Here is a 17,751-nt window from a genome sequence, read left to right as displayed (position 1 = left end):
AGTCGAACTTTACCTCTTCGCTGATATTATTGTCCATGTCTCGGCCTAGCATCAATGCCCCTGCTCGTTGGTGTTAAGCAACCTAGAGTGCGTATATCGCATATGGCTTGCCAAGGTTTATCAGTGAACCCCGTCGCGTGAGAAGAATAGACTTTTTGTCGTTCGAAGAATCTCAGAACAGGACATTCGGCCCGTCGCCATTCTTCCGCCGACGCAGAATGTCTGGGGCCCATGTAGCCGAATCGGTCCACCTCCCATCCCACGAGGTCTCCAAAGTCAACACAACTATCGCTAATGCTTGCAATCTCAAAAAATCTCGTGGTAAAGAGTGTGCGAGGGCCAAGGCAGTGGTTCGTCTTTCAGAGCCAAGAGATTAGCCGGCGCGATTAGATAGAGCCTCACGTTGTCCTCTATTAAAAATACATGACCTGGATCGCTTTCTAACCTGTCAATCAAGGCCCAAATTCTGGACTGCTTAATTTTGTCAGACCAACGTACAAGGTTGTCCAGATGGAGTTGAAAGCTCCACGCAAGCTGTGGGAGCATCCCAATCCAGAAAGCACCCAAATGTATACATTCATGAAAGAGGCAGAGGTGACCACTGGACGATCATTCACGGTGCGTAACGAGCTGAAGTTCTATTACAGAGCTTCGACTGATGACGAGTCAAAGGATTACGATTCTCTATACCGGTGGTCATGCACGCATCGCGCCGAGTTTTGGGATTTTGCTTTCCACTACTTCCCAATCGTCTACACCGGGGCCATCCGAAGGCCGGTCGTAGATGAGAAAGCGCGAATCGACAAAGTCCCCAAATGGTTCGAGGGCGTCAAACTCAACTTCGCTGAGAATATCCTGTTCGTTGGAGATGAGCAAGGCCGCGCGAAAATGAGCCCCGGCAAAGAAAATGATAAAATCGCATGTACCGAAGTAAGGGAAGGAAGTTTCCTAGAACCTACTAGACATACCAGCTGGAAAGAGCTTCGACGAAGAACTGGGCGATTGTCCCAAGCTTTAAGAGCACAGGGAGTTCGCAAGGGAGATAGGATCGCCTTGGTCGCAAGCAGCTGTCTGGACACACTGACCGTGTTCCTCGCGACGACAGCAATCGGTGCCATATTTTCAAGTACTAGCCCAGATCTCGGGTCGAAAGGTATTCTGGAGCGTCTGACGCAGATAGAACCTAAATATGTCTTCATGGACGATTTTGCGGTGTACGATCGCAAGAGAATTGACTTACGGCCGAAGATGAGAGAGGTTATCAGTCATCTCAAGCAGGTCCCTAACTTCAAGGGCCTCATCTCACAGCCGCGGTTTCTCGGAAAGCCCGCGGATATCTCGACAATTCCTGACTGCCAGACATGGGAGTCTTTCATCTCAAACGCACGATCGTCCAAAATGGAGTTTGAGCAACTCGACTTCGGCGACCCCATGATCATTGTGTATTCCTCAGGAACCACAGGGCTACCTAAATGCATTGTGCATTGCGTCGGGGGAGTTGTGCTCAGTGGGCACAAAGAATCCCGACTGCATCGCCGGGTGGATCATACGTCGACTCAGCTCCAGTATACCACTACGGGCTGGATGATGTACATGAGTTCCATCCAACTCATGCTCATGGGTGCAAGGACAGTGATGTATGATGGCAGTCCCTTTGCCGTCGATGCGGAGAATTTTATTCGCCTGGTCGGGGAGCAGAAAGTGACACACTGGGGGGTCTCTCCTCGATACCTGCACACCTTACGATCGAGGAACATCAACCCTCATGAGGTCACAGATCTCAGTCACTTGATAATGGTCACTAGTACTGGGATGGTGCTATCAGAGTCCTTATTCGAGTGGTTCTATGATTTTGGATTTTCGCCTTCTGTCCAATTGTGCAACATATCTGGAGGGACCGACATCGCCGCGGCGTTCGGCACCGGAAATCCCCTCCTTCCTGTATATGTTGGAGGAGCACAGTGTATATCGCTAGGAATGGCGGTCTCAGTCTTCGATCCGATGATTGAGGGTGGGAAGGGGGCTGTGGTGCCGGAAGGCACTGCTGGGGAGCTGGTCTGCACAGAGGCGTTCCCAACGATGCCGGTGAAATTTTGGGGAGACGTGAACATGAAAAGGTACAGGAGCAGCTACTTTGAGAAGTACGAAGGTGTTTGGACCCATGGTGACTTCATCATGGTTCAGCCTCAAACCAAACAGGTCCTTTTCTTGGGTAGAGCAGACGGAGTGCTCAACCCCAGCGGAGTGAGGTTCGGCAGCTCTGACATTTACAACGTGATCGAATCCGATTTCACAGAAGACATATCAGACAGCATCTGCGTGGGCCAGCGTCGGCCTCAAGACGAAGACGAGAGCGTAATGCTTTTCCTCTTGATGAAGCCGGGTAAAGCGCTGACACCGACATTGGTAGAAAGGGTGAAAGCTGCCATCAGAAAGGAACATACGCCTCGTCATGTTCCTAGATATGTGTTCGAAACATATGAGATCCCGGTAAGGCCAGAGTGTTTTGACAGCGTATAACTCTTTTTAACGCATGGTAGATGACTATTAACTCTAAGAAAGTCGAGCTTCCGGTCAAGCAAATCGTTTCCGGAAAACTGGTGAAACCGTCAGAAACACTCGCAAATCCCAAAAGCCTAGACTATTACTATCAGTTCGCGAAGGACGAGAATTTAATTCAATCTCACAGATCGAAACTGTAAGAGGTTGCAGAAGGCTATAGTTCTCGGTATGTGAAAATATCGTCAGGACGCGGGTGATAATTCACAGTGCACGGCCGTTGGCGGGCACAAAAACAGCGAGCTCGAGTTTAGAACAAGACTCAATCATAAACTAGATCTCGAAGACGCGAGTGGGGCGATTTCTCCGATGGGAACCAGCAGGCTCATTGTTCGTACTTAACTGTATACGGCGAGATAGATGTTGGCTTTAAGTATTGATCATTTGCTATTTGAATTTGGTCCACCAGGCCGCCTGATTTGACCCACTATCCAAGGAATGCTCTTCCATCAACCGTTTGGTAATTTCATGCATATATATCTAGGCGTTGATCGGAGTTGACTGGCACGGTTCAAGCCTTACACTGAGACTTTCATCACTACGAAGCAAGCAGCGAGGCTATTGAAACACCAACAACAAGTAACAATATACTACACCTGACAGACGAAGCAGCACCGCCTTGACCCTCCTCGAATCCGGCATCATGACCACCCATATAATTGGCGCCGAGGCTCGACAGCTCGCCATCCCCATTCAGCATACTGACACCATCACCCGTCCACTCGTTTGCATCATTGTCCCTGAACGTGCCAAACCAAGAATACCGCTCCAGATACTCTAGGTCGTCCAAAAACGGCAGACTCTGGTTCATGAACGCCAGTGTTTCATCTTCTTCAAGACCTGGAATCGCAAACTCCGTCAACCAGATTGGCATATCGGGATACAGGCTGTGAATCGTGCCCAGCCAAGACGCCATGCCAGCGAAGTCGCCGTACCAATGGGTGGCGACAAAGTCAAATTCACATCCAGCGTTGGGGTTCTGGTCCCAGCATGATTCATTGAAATCCGCGAGCCATTCTAGCCCCCTCGAAGAGCCAGTGGTTGCAGGCAGCGAGACCTGGAAGTTATATGGGTCTCTGCGGAGGGGGGCAATGGTCTCGAGATATACCTCTGCGGAATGACGAGGTGAGGAATCGCTCCCACCACTGTCGGTGTCGCCATCCGGCTCATTGAAGCTCAGCACGCGCATCATCGTGTTCTCGCCCAGCGAGCCTGATGATCCGTTCTGGAAGGCGATGATCCTGTCGACGGATTCCTCGGCATCTTTGACCCCGTGGACCATGGGGACGAATTCAGCAGACCACTGTGTTAATGTCGGCCATGGCGAGTACGTGTAGTACCAGGTGAGGGGCGAGTTGGGCCCGATGAAGTTTTTGTAGTCTCTTTCGTGTCCTCGGTCGGGTTGGATGTATATTAGGCCTCGCTTGGGGAACGTCAAGTTCGAATCCTGGGCCAAGGCGAGAAACCTTGTGGCCAGGATATTTGACGAGGCGAGGAGTAAGGCCGATGGTAGTAGGCAAGCAGACTTCATTTTGTTGATTGAGCTCGGGAGCACCTTAATTGGAGACGGTTCCTATGCTCGAAAGCAATATCGGTTGAATATTGGATGGTCATTTATATGTAACGTATAATTCGTCTATTCTGTTTTGATCTGTCGTCACGGTCGCTTGCAAGAACGCTCAATCGGGGTATCAGGTACAGTAAATCAACGTCAATTCGTTGTATGGCCTAGTTTAATTGACTGGACTAAAAGGGTTCTAGGGGACTGAGACCGATTGCAGATATATCAAGAACCCGGTCCGGAACCTCGCTAAAGAGCAGAACCGCCTTGGTCGACATCATCGAAGAGTATGACTTGTTGCCGATACTTGGATAGCTTGGATTGGTCAGTAATTCATGTGCATCGCCCAGAGCTTCAGCCACATGATACTACGTGGCTCTTCTTCGGCGAGACACAAGGTGTAGATCAACAAAGACTAGTAATCAAGCGAGAGAAGACTGCTTGACTGCTGGAGCCGGACCCTTCGTGACCCTACTGCCTGCAAGTGTCGTTGGGGCGGGACCTCACACGAAGTGACAAATGACGTCAATGGTTTACATATTGATGTGTCTGGTTTGATAAGATAAGGGCCAAGTTTTTTTGGATTCCAGCAACGGCGATCAACACAAAATACCCATGCCGCCACAGCCACGTTCTGCAACGATCTCGTTCAAAGGAACTAACCGTTTGGCTACTAGGTCTTTCTAGCTCTCGGCACCCGGTTATGAGGATCGATAAACAAGGCACGCCTGGACTATTGCTCTAAATGTAACTGCGGGCACCGGCTCTCGAAGCTATCTGTATCTTATCCTGCATGATCTAACTGTGAGCTGGGTGAGTGTGTGCCCAATGCTCTTTGGTCTTTCCCCGAGTCCCGATGTCTGAGACGTAGCTCTCGACGGCCGCGCTTCCAGGCTTAGAAGCAAAAGACTTGATCTTCCAGCTTGCTCACTGGTCGGGCTTTCTGGTAACCCAGACCTTCTGTTGCCTTTTTCAATGCGCTAACCATGGGTGGAGGACCGCAAATGAAGATCTTGACATCTGGCCCCGGTGCTGGGAGTTTGCCTTTGATCATGTCCGGGGTGACAAAACCAACTCCACCATCCCATTTCTCGGGTGGGTTGTTTAGGACATAATATACGGTGAAATCAGGATCGATCTTGGCCAGATTGTCGATTTCTTCCTTCAGCAGGATGTCGTCGGGATTGACGTTGGCAAAGATCAAATCAACCTTTGTTGTGTCAGTGCCTCCGTTTCTGGGCCGTCCCCGTTCAATGGCGCGAGCGATTTGCAGCATGGGAGTAATGCCAGTTCCACCAGCAATCATACCGATACGTTTTGCGAGATTCGGATTATAAACCATGGCTCCCTTGGGACCTCTGACTTTGATGGTGTCTCCGACCTTCAGCGTGGTCATGTGGGCGCTGATGTTGCCTTGAGGATATGCCTTGATCATGACATCTACGTAACCCTGGTCTTCATCCGACGAGATCGGGGTGTATGATCTGACTACCTCCTTTTCTGCTCCTTTAGGGGTTGCCGCAAGGGAGATGTGTTGGCCAATGGGCAGGCCAAGGATATCGGTTGGGTTCGGTAGGCCGAGGCGGTAGATGGCGACATTGTGAGAGGTCTTCGTGATCTTGGTGACAGGGAAATCCTGGAATTGGTCTGGGATTAAGGCCTTTCTGAGTTTGGCTGGTCGGGGAAAATGTCAGCCAGTGAAGTTCGTAGGTGGTTTGAATCTGGACTAACCTGGACCACTTGTGAAGACCTTGTATCCACCGACAACAGCTGCGAAAGCTGCTGCGTAGGGAAGCCACTCGATCTTCACGATAGCAACTCCAACAAGTAAGAGTGCTGAAGGGATGTAGACCCCGTTGATATTCTGGGACGAAAGAGCGGCACTACCGACGCCTTAGTGATTGAAGTGTGGGGGAAGTTTTGTTGGGCGATGGCCTACCTCATGTTTGCGGTTCTATCAGGGCTTTACCTTCGTAGGCTTGAGTCCCAGCACCGAGATAGACCACCCTGGAGAGCAACCACGCACGGGGCTTGTGAAGTTGGTTGAGGAAGAGAAGCGGTGCTGTAGGTGGTGTTATGGGTGGTAGTGGTATGATTTCAGAAAATATTGAGATTGGGGAAGGTGCAGCCACTGCGGAGGAGCGGTGATGATCTTGGGTGGGGCTCTCTCTCTCTCATACACACAGGGAAGAAAGGAGCGCCCTTGGGCCCCTCGGCCAGGGAGTCCGCGAGTCAGATACGCGCACACATAACAAAATTTCAATGCAGGCGACCACGAGTTCGGTCTGTCGGGGACCTCATCTCCATTCCTCACCACGCAATGCTGCTTTTCGTCCTCGAACCTTGTCGTGCCCTCGTCGGTCATTATTTACTCGATCAGGAGAGAAAGTGCGGGGCTCATTCCGGTTCACGGAAGTGTTTACGGCAACAAGTCTACTGCTTCGGGTGAGTTCGCCGCCGACCAACACCGCTGGTGTTCTTTCTGGCGTCTGTGTCTCTGCCTCCAATTCGGGGCAAGCACTCCCGTTTGTTTGTCGTGTCCATACTCGTCCTAGAGTGTGATCCTTTGGGCGGAACAGACGGTCCTATTCGCCAGTCGGTCGGCCGTCTTCTTTGCAGCAACCCCACGGAATTCATCCGCTGCCATGGCGCTCGATTGGACAGAGGACGAATTGCCCTTTCCCTTGACAGACGTCGATCGAGCTCAGTTGAAGTTGACTGATGAGGAGTATGAGCCTCATACTTGGGAAGAGCTCAGACAGATTGTTGGTGCGTTCACATAACGCAACCCAGTGGTCATCCCTCTGACTGAATCAGCTGAGCACAACCTAAGCATACTCAAGAGGTGGCCGTCAGATCTTAAGAGATACATCAGATGGTCGATCGACACCAGGGCGGCATATGGCAGCGTTCCAAATTTTGTGAGGATCGAACGGCTAAAATGGGATATCCTGCCTACATCTAGTGGAGCTACTGGTCCGCAATTCGCGTTCAACAATCCCGTACCTTTCGCGGATCCCAATGACTATAAGATTCTGATCAACGACTGGCCATATGGGTATGAAGCCGGCATCAAACACATCATTGTCTGGCTGAAGACGCGGCTAGAAACCGAGCCGACCAGGGGAGACATGACTCCCAAGTCAAGGCAGCAGGTTGAAAACTTCATTCAAAAGACGTTCTCGGACCGCGTCAAGAGCTTGCCGGGGGGTGAGGACAAGGTCATGTGGTTCAAGAACTGGACGGCTTTGCAATCGGTACCTGGGATCGAGCACGTTCACGTCTTCGTCAGGTCTGTGCCCGATCACATCATTGACGAGTGGACATGTTCAGATAAATCTATAAGCAATTAGACACTGCACAGCTATGGGGTATCAGAAATAGACGGCTGTGGATAGTACAGCGGCGACCTTCATGCGGTAAACCATCACTACGGACTCTGCCTAGTCCGCAAATCATTCCAAATGTCATCAAAGATCTGAAAAACCGCAGTCACTCCTTTCAAAGTGCCTTCGTCGATCTCCAGGAAGCCATATCGCTGCTGAATCTTGTCAGGATGCCAGCGAACTCGCTCAGCTTTGACGGTGTTGGCGAAGACAACAGATGCGAAATCCTCTGATTCTGACGAGTCGTTGCCTTTCCGAATGAATCGTTCGACTTCTGCCCTAGTAATTCCCTTGGGTTTTCCCGACTCCACGGGCCACGCGATCTTGTTGCGCAAGAACAGCTGCTGCCTGTCTTCGTCTTCCTCCGTCTGTAGTCGGCTCTGAGACAGACTCAGTAGCTCATCCCATCGACGCAGGTACTCCTGCCACAGAACTTGCCACCTCTTGCGGTCTTTCCGCTGCTGGCCTCTTCTCAAGCTCGCCTCAATGTGACTGTCAAAAATGTCATGGTCATGAGGTTTATTCTCCTGCGCCGCATTATCTCGTCGCCTCTGCCTGTCTTTCTCTTGCTCCCTCTGCCTTTTCTCCTCTTTGGCTGCTTCTATCCCTTCCCAGCTCTTCTCCCACATCTTCCGCCGCACGAACTGCGCATATTCTTCGTCCGTCATGCGTTCCAATTCTCCTGTTTCGTCGTCCTGATACGTATTTGGGTAGGTGTGGATCGGCTGTCCGTAGACGCCTTCCCAGAAGGCGGCGCCCTCGTCGTCTCCCAGAGCATCGAAGAGTGATTCTCGAAAGGCCTGTTCGGGAGGGAGCCGGCTTGTAGAATGCTGGAATGCGCGCTGGTCGTCATCTGCGTCGCGGGATGATTTGTGCCGTTTCCTCTGTCGATGCGATGCCTTGTGGTCTCTTACGCGGCGTTGGCGGTGGTCCAAGTCATCCTGTGGATGTTCAGAGTGCTTTCTTTTAGTCTTGAAGCGAAAGCGCTTGGAGTGGAGGTGGGGTGAGGAATCGCGGAAAGGGCGCTGTGCTTGAGTCTGGGTAGGATCAGGTATGGACTCGCGGTCCAAGTCCTCGGGCATTGCGGTTCGCTGAAAAAATCATCTCAATCCTCATGATACCTCGATATGTTTGTAAGGGCCTGATCAGAATGCCAGCAACATTTAAATGAGGCCTTCGGAAGTTGGGCTGCACAATAAATGAAGGCAGTGGCTGGAGCGCTCGGCTATCGGCAACACGTTAATCCGAGTACTGCGCCAAGATATCAACTTTTTGAGTCAACCTGAAAGGCCCGGTCAAATTCAATGGCACATGTTGATGACTCCAACCTGGACATGTCCCTTTCCCTTAGTCTTCACTCACTGAGCCTTTCATTCTTTTCCAAAGGTATCAAATCGCCTCGTTCCCTGGTTGAATTCTGTTCAAGACGACGAATTTTCCAGAGTTCCAGACGGGTACGACCGTTGCTAGCTCGTTCTCTCGACCGTCCACTTCAGCCTCGCATATCATTGAAAAGACAATTCCACTCTACTGGACGACAACTGAGACCAAGTCCCGCGACGTCAGATCCTCCTCAAACCAAGATGGCGGGCGCACTGGCCGACTCGCTCCAGGGACTGACCCTGGAAGAAATGGCCGCGGCCAAGAACCCCATCGACTTCTACCGGTCATACATCGCCGAGATTCTCGCCCCGCTGCTCGACCGTAAGGCCGACGAGGTCATCAACTTCCTGCAATGGACCGCCACCCTCGACAAAGGCGACCTGTCGCTCCCCACGGCGGCCTTGCGGATTAAAGGTAAAAAGCCCCAAGATATCTCGGAAGAGATTGTCGCAAAGTTCCCCAAGGAAGACGATACCTTGGTCACGGCGACGCAAGCAGGGCCGTTCGTGCAGTTCTTCTTTAAGCCGCAGCCGCTGGTGCAGCGAGTGATCCCGGAGATCTTGAAGACGACGAAAGCGTACGGCACGAACCCGACGTCCGGCATGAAAGACCTAAGTGCGCCGCTGTCTCAGAAGAACCAAAAAACATTGATCGTGGAGTTCTCGTCGCCGAACATCGCCAAGGAGTTTCATGCGGGGCATTTACGGAGCACGATCATCGGCGGGTTCATCGCGAAGCTGTACGCGTCGCTGGGGTGGGACGTGCTCAAAATGAATTACCTGGGCGACTGGGGCAAGCAGTATGGGCTATTGGCAAATGGGTTCAAGCAGTTCGGCAGTCAGGAGGAGCTGGCCAAGAATTCGATCGCACATTTGTTTTACGTCTACGTGGAGATCAACAAGATCAAGACGGTGCAGGATGGGCCGATCAACGAGCTGAAGAAAGAGATCAAGGAGAAGAAGGCGGCAGGCGCGGATGTTTCCGAGCTGGAGGCGAAATTAGAACCGCTGGTCGAGGCGAGTGAGGACGAAAAGGCACGGAAGTACTTCAAGAGTATGGAAGATGGAGACCCAGAGGCGCTGGCGCTGTGGCAGCAGTTCCGTGATCTCAGCATCGCCAAATACAAGAGGACGTATGCGCGGCTGAACATCGAGTTCGACGTCTACTCGGGCGAATCACAAGTCGGTGCTGAGACGATCAAATCGGTGCTGGACAATCTGATGGCCCAGAAGATTGCCGAGGAGTCCGACGGTGCGGTTTTGATCGATTTCAGCAAGCACGGGGCCAAGAAGCTCAACAAAGCCATCATTGTCCGCAAGGACGGGACGCCTCTCTACCTGACCCGCGACCTGGCGGCGATCCTGGAGCGTAACGAGAAATATCACTTTGATAAGATGATCTACGTGATTGCCGATCAGCAGAATGAGCACGTAGCTCAATTATTCCGGACGACGGAGGTCAGTGGACACAAGGATGTAGCCGACAAATGCGAGCACATTTCTTTCGGCATGGTCAAAGGCATGAGTACCCGAAAGGGGACGGTCAAATTCCTGGACGACGTGATCCAAGAGGTGAAGGATGTGATGCTTGATGTGATGAGGAAGAACGAGAAGAAGTACGATGCGTTGGACGACCCGGATGCCGTGGCGGACATTCTTGCCATCACCGCAATCATGGTGCAAGACCTGACTGGCAAAGTTCGGAATGGGTATGAGTTCAACATCAGCCAGATGACGGCGTTTGAGGGAGACACTGGACCGTACTTGCAGTATGCGCATGCCCGACTATGCTCCATCGAACGCAAAGCCAATGCAGACCTTAGCTCACTCGGCACCGCTGACCTCTCACTGCTCACGGAACCCCACGCGATCAACCTGGTTCGGTCGCTGGCCCAATATCCTGATGTGATTCTGAATACGCTCAAGACACGGGAGCCTGCGACGGTGCTGACTTATCTATTCAAGATGGCACATGCGTTGAGTTCCAGCTACGACCATTTGCAAGTTGTTGGGAGTGAACCTGAGTTACAAAAGGCTCGATTGGCCCTGTACGAGGCTGCCCGACAGGTGTTGTGGAATGGTATGACCTTGCTCGGGTTAACCCCGGTGCAACGGATGTAATGGCTGCCGACCAAGGACCGATAACCTACACACCTCTAGATTGTCAAGTCAGCTACTGTAGTTCGGTTGTTCAGATATCCATGACAGGGATGCTCCATTGCGGAGGCGGGAGAATCCGGAGGATTGGGTGGGAAAGCGAGTCGGGTCCTGCGGAACCTCATGTTCGATTATGTCTTATTGCTTGTGCTGATAAAGGGGGGATGAAGAATGGCGGAGGCATTGGGCAGCCTGGCGGGGGGGTTATTGGGAGAAGAAAACAATGTCCCTAGAGGTTGAGCAGAGTTCGCTAGCTAAGTAGCAAGGCTTGTCGGATATCAAAATTACAGCCAGACTTCGCGTTAGAGACTGGAGGAGTGTTGTCATGCAGATGCAGCAATATGGAGACTAGCTAATTAGTCAGGGCGGAATTTTGCACGCAACGTCACTGAGTGGGTGCAGTTGGGCAGCATGCCATCCGAAACAAACTGTCCAAACTTGCCACAGTGAAGGTTACTCATGAGCTTTTTGAAGCAACAAGATGGATATCAATGCTCGGCCCACTCGAGTCTCAGGAGTGGGGAGTAGGCCATGTCAAACGGTCTTGAAATTGTTGCTACAGGCTTTCATTCGTGAAGATGTGCTCCAGGGATGTATCAGAATGACCCACCGAAGAATCTTAGGGACCTAGGCCTGAGTTCCGGGACTTGTACCAACAAGAGGGATCGGCCCCGGTGGTGGGTACCGTGTACAGAGTACGGAGTAGATATGGGTGTTTAGAGACGCATATGTGATATCCTGGATTTCAATTAAAGCGATCTCAGGCTTCTGGGTGAGGTCGAAATGGGCTTCTCGAGCAGGTCGACTTATTATCGAACAAGTCAAGGAGGACCTGACCAGCGCGGAAGGTCTCTAGGTTCTTTCGGTGGCTGCAATCCCAACCGCCACCGCCACCACCTTACTGCTGTACCGTAGAGGCTTGGTAGACCGGCCTTCAAGAACGGGTCAAGAGGTTTGAACAGAAGAGAAAGTAGAACTCGTTGGACAGAGCGCTGAAGTGCGCCGCAATCCCATGTCGAAATCCGGGCTGGCTGCAGAATCGGCTCCCCGCGTTCTTCGAGTCCTTGGTCTTCGCAGTATCGCATCACACTGCGTTGGAAGCATCCAACAGGCTGCCGTCATGTTCGAACACGACATTCTCTCCACGTTCTGTGACACCTGGCGCCAAAAGCAGGTTCATATGGTTGGGGAACGACAGACGGACAAGACCTTTCCATGTGGCCCTGAGCCACTTGGCACGAGAGCGGACGACCTCATTCCTGCCGCTTTGGCTATCAATCCACTCACACTTACATCCAGGAGAGTGTTGAGCGTTTGAGCGACGACGAGTCGACGCCGACCGAATGAAGATGAGGACTGCCTTGCAGCTGCCTACCGGTGCCTTCGAGGACGGGAGTTGCGCTGCAGGGAGGCCCTCGTTGGGCAGTCATAGGCCAATATCATCCAGTCAGATAGTCGATGGCAGACCCCAATCCATTCATCACGCAGACTAAGAAACAAGCGACGAGGTCGATCCAACGACCTAGGGAGAGAGATCCACCGGTTAACGCCATTGTGCACCGTTCCTGCTGTGAAATGTCTCGCACTAGGTTGACCTTGTAGTGCCGCGCCATTTTCGAGGTGGAGGGGGGAAGTCACGCAACAGGACCAAGGAACCAGAAAGCAAGGGCGAGGGGCGAGGGAACCCTGTCTTCTGCCTGCCGCTTCCACAGGCTGCTGCCAGGCTGCGGAAGGTGCGACTGACAATGGCAGCGCTGTTGCCTCGGATTGCCCTTGGTCACCCTGCGGTCACTGGCCAATGCAGTCAGTCGCGCCTTCCTGCTCCTCCCTCCATTGATGCAGTCATTCCAGCAGCCTGCCCGTGGCTGCTTGTGGCCGCTCTTACCCTCCTTCCTACCCTCCTGCCCTGCCCTCCTGCCCTGCCCTCCTCCTGCCCTCCTCCAGGCTCCTTCCATCTCCCTCCGCGTTGCCAGCCTAGTTAATGGGGTTAGTCTGCGACCAGGATCCGTAGTATTCTAGCTAGAGGTTCAATAGTGGGGTCGTGACGGCAGGCGCAGGCGTGAAAAAGAAAACCATCCATCAACACCTCCGACTCATTTCCTCCCCCCTCCCTCCATACAAGTTTGTTCTCTCATCGACTCTGACTCTGGTTCTTTTCACCCTGTGCTGTTTTCTTGTTTGTTTGACTTGTCGCCCACGACCGCGGCCCTCCTTTCTTTTTATTGAATACACGCAGCGACGCGCCCGTCAAACCACTCAACGCCGTGCACAGAGCCGAGCATCACTCCGATCAGCCCAGATCATCCATTCTTGACCACTGACGCGCTTTCATTCCTCTCGACTCGCATCTGCCGTCCAACTAGATTTGTGTTGCAAGAGCGAGAATCCTGTACCACCGGAAAAGTGCATTCTTTTCTTGCCTTGTTGACAGCCTGGTGCACACCAGGGTAAAAGACTCAACGACAGCAACAGCACCACTCAACAATTGCAGGTGCCAGTGCAGGTGCAAAAAAGTGAGAATCTACGAAGCGGGGTCGAGTGATAGCCTGAGGGTGATTGAGAAAGAAGATGGCTCTCCACCAACACGAGATTGAATGAGGGATTCCCAAACTTCTGAATCATCCCTTCAGAAAGAGCATCAAGCTTGGCCTTAGTCCTCCTGGCCCGGAGTCTTCGTTACCTTAGGCATCTCACCTGCCCCTCGGCCACCCAGAAACACCCGCACCACCAGCAACCGCACCAGGCAGGCCCCTTATCCACAGATCACCCGTCACCGATAACCTAAACTTAGGTGGGTCTGGTACCAGAAACTCTCCCGGATCGAGCCTTGCCTTGCCCGCCTCTGCCTTCAGCCACCAGCAGCCACCAGCCGCCCAATTAGGGCTGTCTGGTCACTGTTTAGCCCGTGTCGAGAATAGCCTTATACGCCCCAGGGAACCCGGAGGGGCTGCCGGGGCAATCAACGCTACCCGGGTCACCGCTAAATCTGGAACTCACCAGGGCCAAACCCACGCCCACGCCCACGCCCGCACCCACACCCACACCCTCCAAGGCCCACATTGAACAGGAATTGTTCCTGGTCACTCCACATCTTCCCTCCACCACACTCTTCATCTCTCCTAACCTCACCTGAACTCAGGACGCAACAGTCCACCTCTGTAAACAGCCTATCTAAGTTGTACTCCTATCGTCTGCTCTCGTCGCCGCCCACACAATCGTCGCTTCCATGCCCGACCTTGACCGCCGTCGTCCTCGGGTTGCTACTTGCGAGGACTGGGACGAAGATGCAGAAACTACCCTCCCTGGCTCTAGGACCACTGCCAATGTCTCTATCAAACGCTCCGAGCAGGATCTAGCAAGCGGACATAGGGACCACAAGAACGCAATGAACGGCGTCGATTCAGGTTATGTCAGTCGCGCCGATACTCTGGTCAGCGAGCCCACCTCCGTACGACGAAGGACCAACGATTTGAAGATCGAAACAGGACCCGCCGTCCTAGAGAGAGAGCGCCAACCATATCATATGCCTCAGTCGGCGCCTTCCAAGCCTTCCTCTCGTCGCCAATCCTCATTGCAGCTCAAAGGCTCTGTCGCCTCAGACCCTCGGCCGGCCAAGGCGAAACAGGTTCATGATTGGGGTACTTGTCAGATATGTGACCGCTACGGGTGGCACGACAAGGACAAGTTACGAGCGGTCAGTATGGCGCCCCCGCAACCGCCGTCTCCCACTGCTACAAGGGCGACTCCCGCTGGTCGGGCAAAAGATGATGCAGCCATTCCCACCAAAACACAACGGTCCTCATCCATGCGTCAACCGAGGCCCTTGAGCGTCGTTACCAATCCTGCAAATCCTCCACAATATCCCCAACAACCCATCTATGCGACTCCCGTATTCGCACCATCAACCTGGGCAACACCTGCGACTCCTGTCCAGTATGCTCAGCCAACCTACACCTATGCTGCTCAATTGCCAACGCCCACCTCCGGGCCTCCCCAGTATGCACCTTATCAGCCAGTCCAGGCTTACTTCGACCCGGTCGCGGTTCCAGAACCACGCTCTGCTAAACCTAGTCGAAGATCCAGCCCTGTTCGCCGTGCTACGCTGTACGGTGATCCAGTCATCAATCAAGCACAACACGTCTCGTTTCCTGTACTGGAAAGGATTCCCTCCAGAGAGAGCAGGCCAACACTGACATCACACAAATCAAACCGCAGCACAGAGCAAGATCGTATCGTGATGCCTCCGCCGCCAAAGCCACAGACCTCAGAACCAGCACTGAGTCGTCGACCAAGCGCCCGGAGAGCAAAAGCTTATATCCAGGACGACCCACATGTTCGAGAACGGCCTTCCAAGGAACCCTTGGCTAGCGAACAAGATTATGAAGAGTATGTTGATCTGCGTCCAACCACTTCCCAACGTGCTCGTCGGGAGTCCCCTTCATGCCCGCCTAATTCCTACAGGGCGCCAGCCTTCATCGACTCTCGTCCCATTTTGCCTAGGAAATCCGTCTCCTATTCAACCACAGAGGCCACTACCAAGGTTGCTTCCTCCAAGTCCCATCAACACCGACGCACAACCTTACCCTCTGTACCACTCGAGCAAAAGGAAGCTGACGCAGAAGCCTATCAACGGAAACGCGGTAGCGCCACACCTCATCTGACCCTTGAAGCACTCCGAGGTCTTGAAAAGGGGTCTGCAAGCTCAAGATCAGAGACAGGGAGTAGCTATAGCCACAAGAGCCACCAATCGTCGTCCAAAGATTCCTCTCGGGGGCGAAGTCAGACTCACCACAGTGTCACCACAACCACCATTACTCTTCCTGGTGGCTTGAACGTCAATATTCCGGCAGGCTTCAAATCCGATGGGCGGCCACTGAGCATTAACGTAGGAGATCTCACATTCTCTGTAAACTCTCAAGAAAAGGAGACTGAGCGCCCTCGTGAGCAAAAACGGATCGAGCGTGCTCCTAGCGTTGCCAGCAAAACTTCTAGGAGGAGCATTGCCAGCAGCAATGTCTCCAGCAACGATGGTCCCAAGAAAACGTCCAGGCGAACATCACAATTAGAGGAGCGGGTGAGACCCAGTCGTCAACACAGCCGAACCCCCAGCACTACGGGTCAGAGCTACGAATACACTACAACTGTCACTTCAAGAAGACAGAGTGCGGACTTGGGCAACAGACATGAAGATTACTACGGAGCATAACTCCCGGGATCACGACATCCTGTTGACAGGAGACTTTTTTTGGTATGCGGAGGTTTTTCTGAGCGGCGTTCAACCATGGATCGTGCTGCTTCTTGCGCTTCTACCTTGTTGTTTCATCGAGCGATCCTGGATTCGCTATCTCGGCGCACAGGTGGTTTCCAATCTTTGTTTCATCTATTTCTTCGATTGAAGGGCATTACCTTGACGGTACTGCCAGTATCGATGCCGCTGTCATCGCTTGTTCCGGTTGGCAGATTTGCAATTTGGCTCTCTGAGAACAAAAGCAGACCTTGAAAAGCTGGAAAGAAAAGTCTTGTGATACCCCATTATCCGACAAAGTCTTGTGTTCGCACCAAGACAAAAAAGCGAGATGAATAAAAGAGGCAGGCAGGATTGATATGTTTATTTACTCGGTTATCTTCACGAGATTGCACGTTGTTTGCAACCCAACTGGGGAAGTGAGAGCCGCTTGGCGCATCCAAGTATACGGTACACAATCCCCTACGCAGCTAAAGATGGTGCCTCGCGACGGATGTCGTTATTCTCCAATTGCTTACTGCGTCGCCTTTTGTTGCTATCTTCTGCAATAACGTGCAACGTTATTCTTGCGACATCTATCTTTGAAGAATAATTTTAACATGGAGATGTTTCCATCTTGATCTCGTTCAATTATCGTTTTGATTTTGGTTACGAAGCTTGGAAGCGAGTTTTTGGGTGGTGGACAAGTTTGTGAACCACAATGTCGAGTCTCAAGGGATCCTGCAGGTCGGGATATTGTGAGACTATCGGCTAGTGGATCGACGAGCCGATCGATTAGAGAGAGAGAATGAGGTGAATTGAGGGAAATTGGAAATGATGTTACGATATATTTACGATGGTATACGATACACCAACAATTTGAGCATGAGGAGCACGGGAGGCTCCTGGCCACATCAACACGACTGTAGCTCACAGCAGCTTGAGGCGAAGGAGATATGGACCGGATGAGCTGATGCCTGACATGCTGCCTACTTCTACTTGAGCGAGAGGACCACATTCTTCCTCGGATGGACAATGTGCACTACCAAGCATGAATGATTGGGTGCCAGCCATTTGGCTTGGTCCAGACATGACTTGCTAACTACATAAGTATTTATTCAAGTCGTGACATTTGAACTGTCTGCCTGGGGTGCCGACACTGATTTTACGTAGGAGGCAAGCTTCATAGGAACTCAACAAGCTATCGCACTTCGCTGTTCTGCTCCCCTTAATCACGTGCGATGCTTTTCCCAGCTATTAAATATGGAAGAACATCCCATTGATTGGACCAATCTCTCTACTTTTTCTGTGGGTGCAGGTAGGAGCATCACCTTGGTCGTCTAATTGATCTCGTTTCGTCTCTTCTCGTCAGAATTCATGGCCACGTTATGTATATATGTATGTATGTCTTTCTTTTCTTTCTGTCCTTTCTTGTACAGAAGTACCTTTCGGGGGCGTGTTTGGGGCAAGGACATGCTGCTT

The 17,751-nt window shown here is 52.2% G+C and overlaps 7 protein-coding genes across 7 annotated transcripts; 4 read left to right on the top strand and 3 right to left on the bottom strand.

Annotated features, from left to right (window-relative positions):
* Window positions 1-510: 510 nt before the first annotated feature.
* A1O9_11852 (acetoacetate-CoA ligase) lies at window positions 511-2,702 on the top strand (the record flags this gene model as incomplete). Its single annotated transcript, XM_013399361.1, has 2 exons — window positions 511-2,490; window positions 2,541-2,702. The coding sequence occupies 2 exons, from the start codon at window positions 511-513 to the stop codon at window positions 2,700-2,702; spliced, it is 2,142 nt and encodes a 713-aa protein (XP_013254815.1).
* Window positions 2,703-3,097: 395 nt separating this feature from the next.
* Window positions 3,098-4,090, bottom strand: A1O9_11851 (uncharacterized protein; the record flags this gene model as incomplete). The annotated part of the gene is made up of 1 exon (XM_013399360.1): window positions 3,098-4,090. One exon carries the CDS (start codon window positions 4,088-4,090, stop codon window positions 3,098-3,100), a length of 993 nt encoding a protein of 330 aa, XP_013254814.1.
* Window positions 4,091-5,015: 925 nt separating this feature from the next.
* On the bottom strand, window positions 5,016-6,064 carry A1O9_11850 (NADH-cytochrome b5 reductase 1; the record flags this gene model as incomplete). Its single annotated transcript, XM_013399359.1, has 3 exons — window positions 5,016-5,794; window positions 5,852-6,003; window positions 6,060-6,064. 3 exons carry the CDS (start codon window positions 6,062-6,064, stop codon window positions 5,016-5,018), a joined length of 936 nt encoding a protein of 311 aa, XP_013254813.1.
* Window positions 6,065-6,765: 701 nt separating this feature from the next.
* Window positions 6,766-7,473, top strand: A1O9_11849 (uncharacterized protein; the record flags this gene model as incomplete). Its single annotated transcript, XM_013399358.1, has 2 exons — window positions 6,766-6,889; window positions 6,914-7,473. The coding sequence occupies 2 exons, from the start codon at window positions 6,766-6,768 to the stop codon at window positions 7,471-7,473; spliced, it is 684 nt and encodes a 227-aa protein (XP_013254812.1).
* A 77-nt stretch (window positions 7,474-7,550) lies between these two features.
* Window positions 7,551-8,588, bottom strand: A1O9_11848 (uncharacterized protein; the record flags this gene model as incomplete). Its single annotated transcript, XM_013399357.1, has 1 exon — window positions 7,551-8,588. One exon carries the CDS (start codon window positions 8,586-8,588, stop codon window positions 7,551-7,553), a length of 1,038 nt encoding a protein of 345 aa, XP_013254811.1.
* Window positions 8,589-9,089: 501 nt separating this feature from the next.
* A1O9_11847 (arginyl-tRNA synthetase) lies at window positions 9,090-11,009 on the top strand (the record flags this gene model as incomplete). Its single annotated transcript, XM_013399356.1, has 1 exon — window positions 9,090-11,009. One exon carries the CDS (start codon window positions 9,090-9,092, stop codon window positions 11,007-11,009), a length of 1,920 nt encoding a protein of 639 aa, XP_013254810.1.
* Window positions 11,010-14,271: 3,262 nt separating this feature from the next.
* Window positions 14,272-16,251, top strand: A1O9_11846 (uncharacterized protein; the record flags this gene model as incomplete). Its single annotated transcript, XM_013399355.1, has 1 exon — window positions 14,272-16,251. One exon carries the CDS (start codon window positions 14,272-14,274, stop codon window positions 16,249-16,251), a length of 1,980 nt encoding a protein of 659 aa, XP_013254809.1.
* Between the last annotated feature and the right edge of the window lie 1,500 nt (window positions 16,252-17,751).

This window comes from Exophiala aquamarina (genome assembly GCF_000709125.1).
Source record: "Exophiala aquamarina CBS 119918 chromosome Unknown aczIA-supercont1.19, whole genome shotgun sequence".
Taxonomy (NCBI): Eukaryota; Fungi; Ascomycota; class Eurotiomycetes; order Chaetothyriales; family Herpotrichiellaceae; genus Exophiala; species Exophiala aquamarina.
Note: the sequence above shows the minus strand (reverse complement) of the source record. Positions and strands in the feature narration are given on the sequence as shown.